Source organism: Myiozetetes cayanensis, unplaced genomic scaffold (genome assembly GCF_022539395.1).
Source record: "Myiozetetes cayanensis isolate MyiCay16 unplaced genomic scaffold, myiCay2020 scf9, whole genome shotgun sequence".
Lineage (NCBI taxonomy): Eukaryota > Metazoa > Chordata > Aves > Passeriformes > Tyrannidae > Myiozetetes > Myiozetetes cayanensis.
This window is the reverse complement of record NW_026088185.1, coordinates 14,799,645-14,818,374: the sequence shown is the minus strand read 5'-3', so window position 1 is coordinate 14,818,374 and position 18,730 is coordinate 14,799,645. Positions and strand designations below refer to the sequence as shown.

Below are 18,730 nucleotides of genomic sequence, written 5' to 3'. Positions count from 1 at the left end.
CAGTCCCTCTCTGATAAACCTTATTGTGTTGAGCAGCAGGTATCTTTTAACTGGAAAAGGATTTACAAATCAAAAAGAGACTGAGGTAAAGCAAGCTCTGGGAAGTCTAGAAAATAAAAAAAGTTAAATATGGACACCCTTGGAACAATACATGACAGATGTAGAGGCAAGAAGGGGTACAGGTATTTAAAAGAGGTAAAGAATTCTGAAAGGTTTGGAGAATAAAGAGAACTGAAATTAAAGGATGTAAGTGAGAAAAACAGGTCTGAACATTTTGAGAAAGCTTATTCTGGGTGATATTTAATGCTCATGGCGGCAGCCTTTTTTAGCTGAACCAAACTGTGGAAATAATGTCCCAAGGGAATTTGAGATTCTCAACACACATGTATTTGTATCAAGACTGAATAAACTGGTGTTGTATATACAAGAGAAGCAATTCTACACTGATGGGGAGAGGATCAGATGACCAGCAATGGGTACCATGATTTGCAATAAGGTATTTACAGTCAGTGTCAAACTTTTATTTTATGAAGTTCAGGCTTGGCCGTGCTTGATTTCAAGGAGGCTATGTCTTTCACAAAGAGTTTTATCATTTTGGTAAGAGATCGATAAAAAAAAAAAATATCAGAAGCAAACAAAACCACAAACATATGCTACAAGCTAACATCAATGATGTTCCCAGTGCAATGTATTTTATGGGATCCATTCTACAGCACAAAAGTAGGTCCTTCCTCCACAAAGTTGTCAAAAGCTTATTGTCATAACATAGAAATAGTTCAATATTTCTTTGTACAGAGTAAAAGACTTTAGTTTAAGAAACAAGATCACTTATTTCTGTTTGAAATTTGTGTTCTTATTTTCTGATGGTACTTGCAGTTTTTTGCATCTGAAGCGCAGAAAACAATATACACACTAACAGAATTACTCTGGAATATTGTACCTATTCCTGCAGAAAAGTAAAGCAGAAAAACTTGTCACACTTCTGTCAAATCTGACTGTTGACAACTGAACAGTTTAGTAGTTCTCAATACAACAGCAGTTGCAAATTCTGGGAAAAGAAGGTGGCTAAGATTCTCTCTCACCCTTCAAGTGGAATTTTCCACTTTTATATAAATACTATTTTTGTCAAAGCATTTTCTACAGAGTCATGCTACCACTGCACATGAAATGGAAAGTTCCACAGTCGTAATGAAACTGGGAACTTTTGTTCAGGGTACACTTTTATTTTCATATTAAGGACAAACATGCATCACAGTCAAGAGCAGTGTTGCTTATCTTTGGAGTAAATACAAGATTTACAATTTTATTCCTAAATATCAGAGGTATCTGATTTTAAATGCTAATTTTCCATAATGCATTTCTAGCAAAGTTCATGATAAAACTGAGCACAGTTGCTAGCTGCCATGCCCCTTACACCTACTGTAAGAATTTGCTTGTGTGGAAAGCCCTGTGAGCTGAATCAACAAAAAGCAGAAAGAGCTTTCATTTAGGGACATTAGGATTTGTGCAAGTTGCAGCAAAGTAAGATATTGATCAAAGGACTTATATTTACTTTTTCTAGAGTGATGGCAACTTTCAGCCATTACTACTGGACACATCAAAGCATTTTGATTAAAAGCTGATCACTGAATCATGAAAAGTAAGGATAGACAATCTCAAATCATCCAATCCATCTACATGAAATAGAACAAGGATTCTACCTTAAATCTACAGTGTCAGTCAAACTCCACATTATTTGAAAATTGCTTTCCTATAAATAGCACTTATTTCCTTAGAGGGAAAATAAGTAAAGGTAAGTGAAAAGCTGGCAGCAGAAGGAAAAAAAAAGACTGCTCATGGTACCATGGAATTTGGCATTTTTACTGTACTATCTGTGTACCTCAAAAAAAAAAAAAATCACATCTTTGAACAGATCTGCTGATTAGAAACTACAAAAATTCCTAATACATCTCATAATTAAAAGAAGGGTAAGGAAAATCATGTGATGTTTGCAGAGTAAATAGCAAATAATGACAACTGTCAAGAACTTGCTCATAGTCTGGGACTTAAACTACTTGACAGAAAATATAGAGGAAAATAACTAGAAAGATTATAGTTGTTAACTGTGCAGACTAATTGATGGAGTTATAACAATTGCTAAGGCATTTCAAAGTTCATCCTTCAACAGTTTCAGTTGCTTCAAGTTTCACTTATACTGGAAAATTCACAATTACAAAAGTATAAACATACTTGGCTCGCAAAGAAAATTGTCACTGGTGCTAAATCCCAGCAAAAAAAGAATTGTACATAAATTTCAGTTGTCAGAAGGGTTTATAGGGCTAGACTTAAGGGCACTAATAGCTTTGCTTGTAGTTTGAACAACTTAGGCAATCACTGACATTTAACACACACAACATGTCAGAAAGGAAACACTTCCCAAAAGATTCAAGCAAAGGGAAGAGGACCGAAATGGGATATAAAATTTCACTGATTGAGTGAGCAGATTTGATTTCCTGGAATCGAGCCTGAGAAGATATTGAAAGGCACTGCTCAGTTTGAGGCCAGTCTGGAGTTCCCCGGTGGCCTTCAGTGACATACAGTCACATTTGGCACTATTACACACGTACCTGTCCTCAGGAGAGCACACAGGTACAGAGAAGCCTTCAGCACTTCTGTTATAACCACTGGGCAAAAAAGGAGCCTGTCAGTCTCAGGTGCTGCTGTTAGCCTGTCTCTCATGAAAGAAATAAATTCAGTTTATTAAGTGATCTGGCAACTACGGTCCCACACTTTCAGCAACCCATACCAATTAATCTCATCAAGAACACTTGCCCAGGTTTGTTTCAGTCTCAAATGCATTTCCACTATTCTCTCTTCTTTTACTGCTTTACAGATAGTTGAATATATCTGACAAGTGAACAAGTAGGCAAAAAGTAAATACGACAGAACTCTTGATATTTTTGAATTTCTCTGCGATGCCTTTCAGCTGACAGTCAAGCACTGTACAGTTTTCTCAGTTGCCTGCCCTGACATCACACCAGTGTGCTGGCAGCAGAACTGGTAAGAGTATGTTAGATGAGTAACTCTTCCCAATCTGACTGGTATCTCTCCTCAGCACCATGTGCCTGCTGGTGTTGGTAACTCACAGCACAGTAGGAGACTCTGCTTTGAAGGTGTCTCGCCCCCTCCCCCCCCATCCTGGCAGCTTGTTGTCCCGAGAACCTGCTCCTGTAAATCATTCCACATTTCATCATTATAGCTCAACACAAAATAAGTTCAAGCACTGATCTCGAAGAGATCCCTTGCAGAGAGCCACATGAGTGTTTTCTACAAAGATAGCTTCCTGAAGTAGTCCATAGTTTGAAAGTTACATGTTTGAATAAACTCTAAAAAAACAGAGGAGGAAATATCCAAGACAAAAATTTCATTAGTTCACTCAAACTAATACCAAACTTTTCACAGGATAGCTATGAAGCTGTTAACACCAAGTAATAAACAGCTTGTAACACTGCTATTTGAAATGTCCCAATGTTAATCAGAGCAGTGGCTGCATCACTCCCTTAAGCAGATTTGCTCTCAAAGTGTACAGCAGAAGCCGTAAGCAAACAAAGGAATAAATGCTATAAGATCTCAGCTTAAGTTTTGTCACACAACAAGACAACTTATGAAAGGCTGAGGATGATGTAGGTTAGAATTTCAGTTTCATTATGAATTTTAAGTCTAATTAAGTGGGAGTGTCAATAACTCTCTTATTTTATTTGAATTACATGTATGCTTTGTGTTTGTCTACAGACTTTGAAAACCAAAACATTGCTCAGAAAGCTTTTATATCTGAGAAAAATTAAAATAAAAATGGAAATTAACTTTCATCACGAGATGGATGTGTTTCATAGTGAAAACAACTAAATTATTAATAAAATATTAATAAAATACATTAATGTTATCTTCATTAAGGAAGGACACAAACAGGAATAACTGGATCCATGAGTAACTGAAGACCACATGGGTATCTGTCCAGTTCTCTGAAGTCTAAACCAGACATCAGATGGTATCCTGTGCTGTTGTCAGTGAATGAAGCTGTTCTGTTTGCCTGCATTAGAAGAGGGTTTGTGTGATGCTGTCAAGTCAGACTCTGAAGAACAACTGGTTGCACTTCCCATTCTCCATCTTCCTCATAGAGGAGAAAAGCCTTCTTTGATAACAGACAGTTCAAACACTTGGGAACCTCATATTCAATAAATGAGTTGACACTTCTACAAAATAGGGATCACTAACATGATATAATGGCCAGTCTTCGTGAGTGAAGATCCAGGGAAGGTCTTTACACCTTCCAGCCTGCTCATTGGATTTTTTAGGTGAGACATAGTGTGCGCGGAACTGAGCCCACCCTTTAATCCTAAGGTTCATCTGCCGGGGCCAAGCGAGCTTGGACGGTGGCAGTGAGGTCCTCAGGACGTAGGTGGGTTGCCTTTAAGCGCTAACGAGCCCCACCTGCCCAGGAGTGGCCCTGACCGGGAATCGAACCCGGGTCTCCGCGGTGATAGCGCCGCGCCCTTACCACTAGACCACCAGGGGCTCCATTAACATGATATATTAACTGGAGAAAATGGCACTCAAATTCAGCTAAATTAAGATTCTAAAAGGTGTCTTGGTACACACTGCACTGACAGCGTGCATATATACATATTAAGAGGCAGAATTCCCACAGTACATCCAGCACCAACAGTTCATATAGATTTGTCAAATATCAGACACTAATTACTTAAAATAATAGTTTTATTTTCATTAAATCATCTGTCACTACTTTTAAGAATTGATTTCCTCATTTAGCATGTCTGAACTACATAAAACCTACTATAATTCCTATTCTCCCTACCTTAACATCAATCATCCTTTTTTGAAATTTTTCTCTCATAGTTGGTTTCCAGGACTAGTCTCAGCAGTGTTCAGTCTGATTTTCTCGCAGTTTTTCTCCCCTTGAATTATTTTCAATTTTATATGTCAGTAAAATACCCAAACCCCTGGTCACCATGAGATTGATACCTAAAACTGATGAAAAACCAATTGGTTTGTGGGAAATTTATTTTACTATTTGTAAGAAAAGCAGTGCCCTTTCTTTGTTAACATATTTCCCTTTTCAGATGAACACCAAAGCCAGATGAGAACTTTAACTTTTATCCTCTTTAGAAATGGACCCCACTTTTCTAAAGCGACTCGTGTTCTCTGTTCTATCAAGGAACAGAGAAAAAAGCCTGAGCTCCTCTCCAGGTGGCACATATTGTACATACAAGGAGCTCTTCACTTTTCATGCAGTTCATTCCATTAGAGACAGTAAACCACGGTTTCCCCTTGAATTTTAAAGCAGTACCTCATGCATAATTTATAAAAGCTGCCAATTGTATCAACCTTACTTTTTCTGGTATATATTCTGCTTCAAAATGTCCCACGCTGTTATTCCACAGCCATAAGTGCAGTATCTATTACTGGCTGTAAGTGACATTGCACTGGCATCCATTTTGTTGCTATCAACAATCACTTGAACATTACAGATTTTTTGGCTGACAACATCACCTACTGCTTTGTTGTCACACTTAAAGTAGCCATGGAGACAAAAGAACAGCTGAATAGTAATTTTAATGCTTGAGAAATGGTTATTCTTTAGTAATCAGATGCTACTTGCCGTTATGGAGTCTACGGGTTTAATGGAAATTATATAGTAAGTTTTGAATCAAAGCCTTGCTCAAAACCAAAGACAGACAAAAGAGAGTTGTGTTCCCTCCTGCCCACCCTAGTTCTGCTGGAAATGAACAGAGGTAGGGGAAACTATCTCCCTGCTGTGGCACAAGAGGTAAACACAGCAGAAGTTGATTCCAGCCCCATAACCTGGATACAACAGTCGTCGCACCAAGATGCTTACCTTATTTTCTCTTCATATTGGCAAAAACATTCAAAGTGGGAAGGAGTAAGGAAGTTCCATGCTTCATCTTCCTCACCAAGTGCTTCACCACCTCAAGTAAAGTGCTGCCCCAATGCTAGGAGCACAACACAACTTAGGAAAAAAATTGAGTATCCTCTCCTTGAACTTTTTCCTCTAGCCACACAGATCTGTTTTCTCTCTAGTATAACCCTTCCTACCTAGACTATGTGCAGAAGTTCAGACCAACAGCTGAATCCCACTGCTCTCTGCTCATAATCCATTAACTCACATTACAGTGTAACTTGCTACACTGATGGGAATTGAGGGCACTCAGCCCTGGGATACTTGGCACCTTTCAGATTCCAGTCCTAGATGTTTAAATCCTTCCACGTTCCCACAGCTCCTGCTCCTGACTGGACAGAACGCATGGGATCAAAGCAAGCATTACATTTTCTATCTTAAATTCTGTTGTTGGTGAGTTAGAGAATTTATAAAGATCATTATAAATAGCAGGTTATCCCTGGTTTGGTACAAACAAAACGCAGTAAAGCAGATTCTTTTCCTGCAAAGTCAACTAGCAGACAAACCATGCAGCTGTCAGAGACAGCTGAAAGAATATTTTCCTATCCAAGAGCCTTCCCCTCACCCTCCACTTGACACGGCTGCCTTGCTCCCAACACCTTAGTGGCAGCATGAACACAAAATCCATTCCCAGGGGCTGCTGCCTGATCCTCCCCCACAGTGGCAGGAGCCGGTTTAGTCCCTTAATTTCCTGGCCCATGAGCAGCCCAACTTGTCTGTTCCCATGAAGCAGGATAACACAGTCAGGAGGAAATGTTCTAGCAAGACAGCAAGTGGAAGGGGATAAGGCACAAGAGGGGAAGGAAGACTGAGAAAAATGATTTTTCCTCCTCCTCACCAGACCTCCCTGCTGAAAGATTCCTGCATGCCCTTTCCCACTCACAGAATCGTCTCACCCCCCTGCCTTTGCTCCCCACAGCCCTGACATCCCATTTGAGGCTGCTTTTACCTCTAGAGTAGCCTCTTGCAAACCCTCAGCTTTCAGCAACCTGGCCTCTATGCCAAAATACATTTTGTTGACACTTCAGAAAGAACACTTCACACTGGGGATTTTGATCTTTTACTCACATTGGACAAAATCTGCTTTTGCTAAGAAGCCTTGAATTGACTTTGGAGCTCACACAGAAGCAAAAATATTAAATGTTAATATACGAAAGAACAGGCAGGTTGTAACAGTGGAGATCTGTTCCTCTAGCTTGGAAGTTTCCAGCTGGGTGAGAACATTCTAATGATAAACTGAAATTAAACACAGATTGATTCTAATTTTACAAAGTTCACTGGTCTGTAGCAAAGGTGCTTAAAGTGGAAATAAAATTCTTAAAAACTGTTACATTTTTGTTCTTTTGAGCAAATACTTCTCCATCGCTTGAGGGAGGAGAGACAATTATGAAAAAAATGTTACTGAATTATTTAATTCAGCATCTCAGACATCACTCATCTACAGTTACTAAAGGACATTATGCAAACAATCATAACAAACAACAAGAGTGGGAATATTTTATCAAAATATTAATGGAATATTTCCTCAAATTTTCAATTTCACTGAAAAGAGGACAAGTCAATGTTTTAAATAAGGTACTTCCCCACTCTCATGAGCTTCATTATTCCAACTTCAGCTTTGCCTCAGCAGGTCCTGCTCCAGACTTTTTCAATCACACAGAGATTGCACAGCTTAAGCAAATGACTGGGCAGATGCCCAGCAAGACAGGAGCTCATTTCAAAAAGAGAGTCCTCTCCTCTCACGGAGTCTTATCCAGAGGCATCAACATCCTCTGACAGGGATGCCTGACAATAGGACACAACATCCCCATTGGAAGAGCTTCTGCCAGAGGCAGCAGAAGGTTGGGACTTGGGCACCACCCCACCAATACTCCAGCAACTGCTGGATTGGGGGAGCCTCAGCCAACACGCTGATCTCCAGCTGCAGACAGAAAAATGCAGTCTGGCACATCCCATCTGACAGATTCCCAAGTCCAGTTCCAAATCTCTCAAAGATAGGCATGTAGGGAAAAGATAAATCTGCTAACAAAATCAAGTTTGTGATCTTTGTTCCCCCATAGTCACAGAATCACAGAATATGCCAAGTTGGAAGGGACCCACAAGGATCATCAAGTCCAACCCTTAGCCCTGCACAGAACCACCCCCAAGAGTCACACCATGTGCCTGAGAGTACCATTCAAGCCCTTCTTGAACTCTGGCAGGCTTGGTGCTGTGACCACTGCCCTGGAGAGCCTGTGTCCAGTGCCCAACCATCATCTGAACCAAAGGCTGAAGAACCTTTTTCTAATATCCAACCTAAACCTCCACTGACACAACTTCAGGCCATTCCCTCAGGTCCCATCATTGGTGACCACAGAGAAGAGATCAGTGTCTGCCCCCTCCTCTGTGCCACCTCACAAGGAAGTGACTGCAATGAGGTCTCCCCTCAGTCAAGCCTGAGTGGAAAGGAAAGAAGTCCACACACAATGAAATGAGGTAAAATCCAAAGGGAAAAGGAAAACAGTTGAGTTGCAGCCTCAGAGTCAGTCCCAGTGGTATTTTTATCAAATATGTTTGGAACTGCTCCCACTTTGGGAGAGAAGAATCTTCTCTGAAACACAAACTACAAAAAAGATGTGATGGGGCAGGAAATAAAAGGTTTCAATTTAAAATGTTATGGAAACATCATTTTAGAGGGGAAAGACTTTTGGAAAAGAATTTTCAATGAAAAATATTTCAGATGAAACTAAAAAAGAAATAAAGCAAAAAACTGATAACATCAAGGACAAGCTGTATTTGAAGATTAACATATATTCAGAAAATATTAGGAATATGAAAGGGTGTGTATTTAAAACTTAATAGTTATTCACACAAAACTGTGAGATGCACTGTACTGACATCCATTAATTCACTTAAGGAAACCTGAGAAAAACCCAGACATACAACTTCCTAAGACAAAACATAAGTCTGTCTTTCACGTGACAACTAGATTTTAAAAAAAATAATGCCTTGAAATAATTATAGAGAAGAACAATATCTAGATAAACTGAGGGTGAAGGAGTACAGTACTAAGGATACACAAGTGCTAAGGAAGAAATTTAAGACAAAGGGTAAATAGAGTTCTAACAAAATTTTAGAAGGTATCCAATCAAATTACGAAGAATGATGCAGAAACCGGTAAACGCCCACAGATAATCTAGCAGCTTCTAGCAATAAACACAAAGACCAGAGACTTAATTGTTATCTTGCTATACTAGCTTAATACTTCCTAGCTGCACTTTAGTCACTGAGAAAAGGACTTCCTTGGTGTGAAGGCACAGATGCAGGAGGCCTTTCCCTCAAGAAGGTTGGCAGAGAGAAGCTGCACTGCTGCTCAGAGCAAAGCACTCTGGGCAGAGCATAGCAAAGCTGTTACAGCCACCATGTAATGTCCTTGTAATAGCTCAAATTAAGAAACTTTGTTGTCTTTCCATTAAGTCCATCTTTCAGCTTTTTGATCCCTTTGGTGTGAACAACTGTTCCAGATGCAATTTAATAGGAGTGCGTGTAATTCTGCAGGGGTCACTATCAGATACATCATTATTTACGTTCATGTTTCCCTTGGGAAGTAATCCTTAGGGTATCATGGTTTTAAAATTCTGATGAAAGGCCTTAAAATTCCCCCTGGATTTGTATTCTCAATTGATGGAATTATACAATTTTTAAGCACAGAATGACTCACAATTAGATATGAAATACTGACTTCACAGAAACTTTGTTATGCTTCCTAATGTTTCTTACACTTTCCCCATTCTAAGGGTCTAGGATTTCAATCCCTGATATATGGATTTACAAGAAACAATTCCTCTCTTTCCAATAGAAATCTTTGCTTTGTTAAATTTTAAAAAGCAAATACAGTCCCAAGATCCTCATTTTTGTTAGACTTGCATAACTACATCTTGAAGTACTTCTCAAACAGCTGCCACAGAAGGATTTCCCAAATCTTACAACTAGCCCTCCAACTATGAGTAAAATAAATCCCTAATTTTATAGACTTAGCATGTTAAATGTATCTGCATGAATCTTTCCTATTTAGACCAAGTATTAGAAAGTTGTAAAGTCTGTTCTGTGGTTAATTTTTCTGTAATCAGCTCACCTTCCCAGTCCACAAAAACTGCTCATTCCTTTTAACTCCAAGAGCTATTCAGATTCTGGTCATGTATTATTGAAACGTTAAGACTATTAGTAGCCTCTTAAGTATCACACCATAGTATAGGAAGTCTTTATTTTAATTGCATTCATAAAGAGAAGGAAAGGGGGTTATTTAGCTGGTTTTGTTTGCTTGTTTTACTATTATTAAGCTGTAATAGGACCCCATCCCTTTCATTATCTGATACTATGTCTCAATGGCCAAACTTGAACTTTTTGAGTGACTCAAAAAGTAAAATGATACTGCTCTTAATGTCCAAAGAGCAGACTGCTAAAACAGTCAAGTGATACCATTCACAGCTGCTGGAAGTAAGCATTTGGCTTAAAGACCTTTCAAAGCACCACATATGCACAGAGCATGCCACTAGAAGTAGCTCCAAGGTTACTGCACACAAAGGAACAGTAACAACCAAATAGCAGAACATCCAACGTCACCTTTATGAACCTGGTGACCAGGACAGAACCACTGACTAACCACTGCAAGGAAAGCATTGCTTGAAAGGTATCTGTGAGTTGACTTGATATAGACAATTTTGAAATAAACATTCTAATGAGGTTGTTAAGACCCCTACACACAACCATAGAACACCATTCCTACTGCTATTACTATGACTAATTTAAAAGGAAATTAGTATCTGAACTGCACCACAAATGCTTGAGGCATAAATACAGCAAGCCAAGAGTGTCCCTTAGATTGATACACTGGGTTATAGTTAGAAATGATAAGATGGAAGAAATGAATGATATTCCAAAGGTTTAATATTGGGAAAACCAATATCCGAAGCCCTCTATTCAACAAAGCAAAAGGAAAGCTAGGAAGACCAAATAGCTTAGGACTTTTAAAGGAAGATCAGAAAGTAATGAAATAACTGAGTGCAGCCTATTTTCATGTGTTCAGTATCAGTTTCATTTGTGTTTCAATAGCATTTTTAATATTAAAACTTATAAAATGTATTTTAAATGTGATAATTACGATAATTTAAAAATCTAAAGAGCACAGAGCCACAGAGTAATCATGTAGTCTCTAACACTGCTGATCTTAAAGTATATTCTTTACTATTGAGTATGCTCAGTGAAAAGCTGATTAATTTTGTTCAATAGCTGAAGTTCTACTTAATCAGAAATGCACATCACTCCCCATGGACTCCTTTGCACTCAAGATGCAGAACTAAAATGAAAATGTGCCCCCCCCCCCCCAAGACTTTACTTATCTTTCATTTAAATTGGACAAAGACCAGATTTTGTGGATTGCTGAACCTATTTCTATTCTCACATATGTTCTCGTCCATTAGATTAATTTCACCAGTCTCAGAGGAATCACACAAGTAAAAAATAAAGACTGAGCAAGCCAGCCATGGCACTTTGAGCTGAAGCATGTGCCTGTGACAGAGTGTGACCCACAGCACGTTATGCAACTGCTAGGCAGTGGAGATGGTGATCAGTCTTTGGTTTTAAAGCATGTCAGAAACACAATATACCACTTCAGAGGCCAACTCCTCATTCCAGTGCACCAAGAAGCAAAGTATCCAACAAAACCAGAATTACAAGATACAAATTTAAAGGTAAAGAACAACATTCACAGGGAACCTTTTAAAACCTGGTCACTCAGCTTTATAGCTTAGCACATACCACAGGCTCTAAAAAGACTGGAAAAGAGAGATGGACATCCTACTCCTTTACCTCCCAGTATTCCCTACATCTTTTACTGGCTAAACAGCTACTCTTTCAGTGTCACCAAAATCACATAAGCATATAAATTGCTTTTTCAGTTAAACCATAGGATTGAATCTATCCTTATTCCTCAATCTTTTCAAAAGCTTTAAACACTTTGAATTACTTTCTTTTCATGTGCTTTCCTGTTCTGCTATGAAACTTGTCATTTCAGGAAGTTGGCACTAGCTTTTCAAAGACCATTTCAGAACTGTTTTTTAGACCTGTTATTGGCATTTCTACCTCTTTCAGCTGTGCCACCACAACACCATGACAGACATTAATATATGGTATCTCAAGTTCCTAAAGAGTAGTTGTTAATATACAGAAAACCTGATTAATTTTTACACTGGAGACAAAGCACATTAATCTACCTAGTAGCAAGGCCTGGAAGCATTGCCAAACACTACTAAGATTATGAATTAGCCACCTTTGGAGAAGTTTTCTAATTTAGTACCTACCCTAAAACCATGAGCTTAAAAAAAAAAAAAAAAAACAACACAAAAAACAAAACAAAACAAAACAAACAACCAAAAAAATCAACCAAAACCAATCCCAACCCAAAAAAGCCAAGGAATTTAGACAAAACTGTATCTTTACACATCTTTATTTTAAAGTAATCATTGGATGTTGCTTTATAAACATATCACAATTTTTAAAGGAAAAGTTGACCTGTGGTTGACTTATTAGCCTCTTGCTGTAACTGTTGCATTTTCTGCCCTTTAAGTCTAGTTTCATGAAGGCCTCCTGGTACATCAGGAAGAACTACTTTCCTAAGAACACTGTAGGACTGTATCCCTAAGTAATCTTAAGCAACATAAAAGTAATTTAATTCTCCAGAGCCTGTAATAGTTATAATTCCATTTTTAAATTTACATATTATAGACAAGGATATATTATAATTTGGTTTATTTACAAGAATGAACAAAAAGTATTCTAAATTAAACACAACTACAGAAGTATATGACAAGTTTAGGGTTCTCAGGAGGCAGTATTTTGTTTTGGGGTTTTAATCGTATTAGCCTTTTCTCAATCAATCAAAACAGGCTACTCTACAGGCTTAGGGCACACACCATTCCAAGTTGTGAAGCAATATTGTGGTTTTGTGTAATATGGTGAAAGGTAGGACTGTGTGCTTTACTGAGCAAGAACAAGAAATACAGGTAAGAAAGAGCAAGATATGGTGAGAAAAACTTGGGCATTCTTTTGCATTGAGCAAATGTCTTGACATTTAACAATGCATGTATTGTTGTACAGTGACAAAGGGAAGAGCTCAAAAAGAAATTTTCTGTCCTCTATTCTGAAAGCTCTGTCCTTCCTCAGATTCCTCATAAAAATATAGAAAGAACAATCTGATTCTATAGTTATCAACTTCATTTTAGCATAAAGCACAGCATCACCAAGGACATACATTTTAGTTACTGTGTAAATACCTGCTAAAATCAGAGGAAAAGATGAAAAATCACTTTGGAAGTAGTAGTTTAGCTACATGTAAAAGTCACTCTTTTTATATGAGTACCATACAAGCAGGGTGCTAAAAAAGAAAGCAATACCCAATGAAGTTCTGCATGGACACGAAGATCCAGATGGTCAACAGGTGGGCTTTGAAAATAACCTACAGCAAGTACCTTGTGTTAATGCTGCTGAGATGCTTCATCACTTTCAGATAACTGTACTTATCGCTGTTATACCAGTCATTACCTTTTCAAACAAAGCAATCTACTTTATCAGGGAACACTGGACATCGGTTTGGATTTATGCCTGCAGGGTGTATATGAGTTCTTTGGGGAACACTGCCCTTTGAAATGTGAAAGACATTTCTCTTTGGTAATAACTGTTAATGAAATTATCTAATAAAACAGATTTCAATCACAAAGAGTACAAAATTAAATTTAGTTTTTCATAGTATAAGCTGAACTTCACTGTCTGCTTTGCATCACCACAATAAGCAACAGGTTTGCACACTGCTTCTTATTGCAAGACCACATTCCTCAGTAACTCTTAATTTGTCAGTCTATTAGCTGAAGTTTTTCTTGCCTCCTTTAAATTTTTATTATTGTTTTAAATTTCAAGTCACTTCTGCAAACAGCTATTATAAGTAACTTGAGGGCATATAAGCTTGAACAAAGAAAAACTTGGAGACATTCCCTAATTAAGACTACCTGATGCTATCCACTCTGAAGAATTCTTAAAACTTTGAGAGCATTTCTGATATTTTCATAGGCTGTTCACATATGGAAGAATCTCCTAAGCCTATCCACCTAATCTTGGATTTATTAATGTACCCTTCTGAAGTGTTGCAAATCACCAGTCCTTATACTCAGAGAGATTTCATCAACCAACCTGAAACTCTGACAGCCTATGAAAGGAGCATGCTACGTCTCAAGCTCCTGCCATACCCACCACCTACACACACTTGGTCTCCTACAACACTGGAGCAGTGAAAAAGACCAGCAGGGTAAAAGAGTAAAATGCCTGCTCTCAAAACCAAAACACTTAGCACAGTTTCAGTACTCCAGCTCCCTTCCAATGGACAAGTTTCCTCCAGGGATGTGAGGACAGGCAGGTCTTTCTGTCAAGCATTCTCTGTAGATAGCGTATGTGACTACCCACAGAACTTCGGGAAAAACAACATTTTCCTGAATCCTCACAGGAAGCATGTTGAGAGAATTCCTGAAACTTTTTGCTTCAATTGAAAACTGCCAAACTTCTAATGTGAGATAATACTATTAGCCCTGTAGATCAGACAATAACAAGAAATAATAAGTATACTGTCCCCGTCCTCTCTTGTCCCTTTCTGGTTGCACTGAGGTCAATGCATTCTTGCTTCCCTATACTTATTTGCCCACGATGAGAACAAAATTCTCCCTAAATGCACACAAGACAAACAAATAAACATGACAGCAAACAATCAGAGGAAGATATAAGTTAATCATACATAAAGAAACTCCTTATCTATTGCAAAACAAGCTGTATCAGGATCAGATTCTTCCTCAAATAATCTTCTCACTAAAACACTACTGAAAGTAGTTTTCTGGGATCAAAATCCCAGAAATTAAAGCAGGAGAAAACTGTTCCAAATATAACATACTTTAAAAACAATCCCTTGTTTTAATTGCACAACTCCAGACCTTGGCCAACAAGGTTCCGCAGAATTCAAGCCAAACCCATCCCCAACTGTGCAGGTCTTACTAAAAAGAAAGTTGTTGTTCAGATAGATCCTACCTTCTTTTACCAGTTAAACCAAGTTTCGTAGGAGAGACTGCTGCTTGTCTCCGTGTTCTTTACTCTATTGATTGTTGTGTAAATATTAGGCTTCCTGCTTGTGGAGAAACTACTGCAAAGTTTCTTTCAGTTCTGTAAGCACATTTCAAACTTGTGCATGGTTTAGAACAAGGAAGTTTATGTAATGTTCCCGAGAAAGTGCAGTACATCATGGTTCATTTTAATTCAGGTATGAATACATGACACAGATGAATTCACAAAACACTTCTTTCATCTGAAATTTAAGTAGTAACCTTTTTTCCCCTGAAGGTTTAAGCAGCTTTAAGTGATGAAATGATTATATTTTCCTGTTTCTTTAAAGCAGTACTGGATAGAAACAGCTTAGGATGAATCTTTCCTGAATTTATTCAAATACGAATACACCATCAACCATAAGGATATTTGAATAAGTCATTCCAAAAGATCTCAGTGTTCTCTCAGCTATAGAGTATAATCATTTTAAACTCTGCTCAAAGCATTTTAGTATTACAGCACATAAAAGCATTTTTCCCCCAAGGCCAAATTTTCAAGTACTGAACAAACCCAAATACCTGTCTGCAAAATCAAGAAATCTGCACATGCATCTGGAATATTCACCTATGTAAATGCAGACCTTTGACATGAATTTTATTTGCACGCTGTTCATTACCAGTGCCCACCACAGAAATTCTTGCTTACCTGTAAAGCTGATTTCATCTTTCCTTTTTAAATTCCTATCTTTAGGAGATATCATTGGGAAAGTGATGGCAGGGTACTTCTGTACTTATAGACTCTTTACTCAGACACCTACCACAAATTCAGAGTCCTGTTCAAAAATCCCCTTTCCAGGACTCTTTCTGACCCCCACTGCTGCCTCTCGTCCCTATGACTCAAAGCCCTGTGCCTGCTTCCTCAAAAGCAGGGGTAGTCACTGCCACCAGTAAGGCCTGGAAGTTTTTCCTCTTCTGCCAACATTTGTGTTGCTCAGCTTTGGTCAAAATTTGTACTATATTTGGTGCAGAAGTTTTCAAGTTTTATTGAGTTTCCTCTCTCAGCAGACTACCTCTTTTGAGCTGCATGTTCTGCATAAAGCAGTTTTGATGCATTAAAACTGGGATTTTTTTTTTTAATTATTTGAGTTTGGCAGGTTTGTTTTTTCTTTGGTTGGTTGGATTTTCCTTTTTGCTTTGTTTGTTTGTTTTCGTAAGGTTTTTCACACTTTCTGAATAGACAGAATTTTCTCTTTTATTTTCATCACATTGCAACTCTCTCCAAAGGTTTGATACCAATTTTTGGACTCTCACTTCTCTCTCAGCTTGTAAACCATTTTGCCAGGATTATGCCAGCTTGGCTTGCTATCTGCTAGCCAAGAGGTGCAGACAGATGATGCCTGGCCAGCATGGACTGCCCATTGCCTATGCCACGTTCCCCAGGAGTCAGGAACAGCCCAAGATTTTTAGGCTGTGTGCACTGCCCAGTAGCCATTTGCTGTGGGCCATGCACAGTAGAGTGGCCCATTACGTGGGCTGTCAATGAGCCACACCAGAAAAGGAAAGACAAATGTGAATTTAAACATTACCATGACAATCGCAGCACAGGGAAATTATGTCTAGTGATGTTTAACAAAGCACCCTGAAGGCAGCATGGAAGGTGTGGACTGCTCCAACTTCAGACAGAATTAATATTTCTAAGTACAGATTGCTGCAATCAAGTAAGCGAGCAACAGGAACAACCAAGTCACCACATTTCTTTCAGGTTTCTCTGTTAAAACCTTCTACAACGTGTATTTCTGTGCAGCACAGCACATTATTATGGTGACTATATCTGAACGTACAAAATGACAAAGAAGCCAAGACTGGAAAAACCAGAAAGCATTTCCCTACCACAAAGAATACAGCACCCAAGGTGTAAAATTATCATCACCAAACAAAATACAGAAGCAGTGTCACAGACACATATAAGGAGAGAATGAGAACATGGGATAAATGCTTATGAAGTAGATCTATTCGCAGTTCTGAAGCACATACCAACGTGCAACCTAATTTGCTGAAATCTAATCAATTCAGCTAGACTAAGCTAAATGCTGCACTAATCTTAAACTCTGCCTTACAAAAACATCTCTCCAGGCCATTTTCTTGACTTTAGAAAGTTAAATAAGGTGACAGTAATCAAAAATTATGGTCAGTGGATACACATCAGTTTTAGTTAAAAAAAGAGAGAGAAAAATGTAGTAATTTTAAAAGCAATGGAATCCTATGAAATGGAATTTACCACAGCCCAAGGATGATCATACTTACATATAGCAGAAAGTATTTTATAACATTGAATTCATAGCAAATAAAATTTATTTCAACATCTGAAAAAACTACCAATGACATTCCTCCAGTTAAGGTTGCCCTGCATGGAAAAAAAAAAAGTTTTCTCCAAGCTAATCATTTAACTATAAACAGAGAGTATTTATATTTTTGACCTAGCAAGGCATCCTAAGAGGAGCCTTCTGAATGCATCACGCACACTTTTAACATTGCAGCTAAGCAATATATAATATAATTTGCAACACATTAACATTTCAGAAGCTTAAAAATTTGAACTTCTTTAAAATGTACATGAAGGCATTCCCTGTTTCAAATGCTACTACTATTTATGCTTATTGAAACTATTACATAACATAATATCAGTCAACATGATTTAGCAGAAAAATGATAAAAGGGAATTAAAGTCATATAATATTCCCACATTAATTTTTTTACAGTGAACCATCAGTATGCTCACAAATAAGAAAAATTTATTTTCATATTTAAGAAATATATTCTTCCAGTGGGCTTACTAATAAGAAGTTTTATTTACAGCCTTTCCTTCAGAAAATGTCACAATTACCATCCAAGCAAAGAAAAAAAAGATAAAGTTCAAATGCTGATCTTGGCATTTGTATTTCTCTGTCGCAGTTTACCTGAAGATAAAAAGTATCTAAAAAAAAAAAAACAGATCACAGTCACCTACAGTGCTAATACTTCCTAATTTGACTGCTCAGTTCCTAAACTACAGCATATGACTGCAGCTTTCACTAATGGATTGCTATTAAAAATAAATCAGCTAAATAGTGCCTGTATTTCTCCTTCCCTACAGCTGGAGCAAGCATACAGCGTTCTCTTATGCAGCTAGCTGAAAGACAGATTTCAACCTCCACATGGAATTACTTACCCAGAAGCATGTTTCTCTTCTGTTAGTTTGGCAGAATAGAAAGTTCTGCACAATAGATCTAGCAAAAGGAATGTTCTCACAAGCTCCTTTTTGACTTGGTGCAAGGTCTGAGTTTGAACTCGAGCTGCTTAGAAATATGTCTTGTCCCATAAAGCTACTTCACTCCCATTGGTGAATGATACCTCTCCAGGCTATGCAGAAGTGATGCAGACAGGCGGTAGCTTGTGCCACCTTAATTTGAGGTAACAAAACCACAAAAAAAAAAAAGAGAAAGTCATCAATTCACAGGAAGTCTAATATATTTTAAAATACATCTCCTGAAATTGGTTTAAAACTAGTTGTCTGTCTTTGACCAAGAGAAATACTCCCCACAGAACTAATACAGTGTATGAGGGAAAATCTAAATGGTAGGTTAAACTTAAGTTTTACAAA

The 18,730-nt window shown here is 38.0% G+C and overlaps 1 protein-coding gene across 6 annotated transcripts in view; it reads right to left on the bottom strand.

Annotated features, from left to right (window-relative positions):
• The window catches only part of ZNF385B (zinc finger protein 385B), a 167,720-nt gene that overhangs the window by 72,893 nt on the left and 76,097 nt on the right, over positions 1-18,730 (bottom strand). Inside the window, exon 2 of one of the 6 annotated variants that reach the window (XM_050339973.1) lies at positions 18,299-18,529. The exons of the other annotated variants lie outside the window; for them this stretch is intronic. Within the exon in view, the coding sequence (XP_050195930.1) occupies positions 18,299-18,308 (10 nt within the window). The 5' untranslated portion in view covers positions 18,309-18,529. The remainder of the gene's footprint in view (positions 1-18,298; positions 18,530-18,730) is intronic. 6 annotated transcript variants of the gene reach the window in all.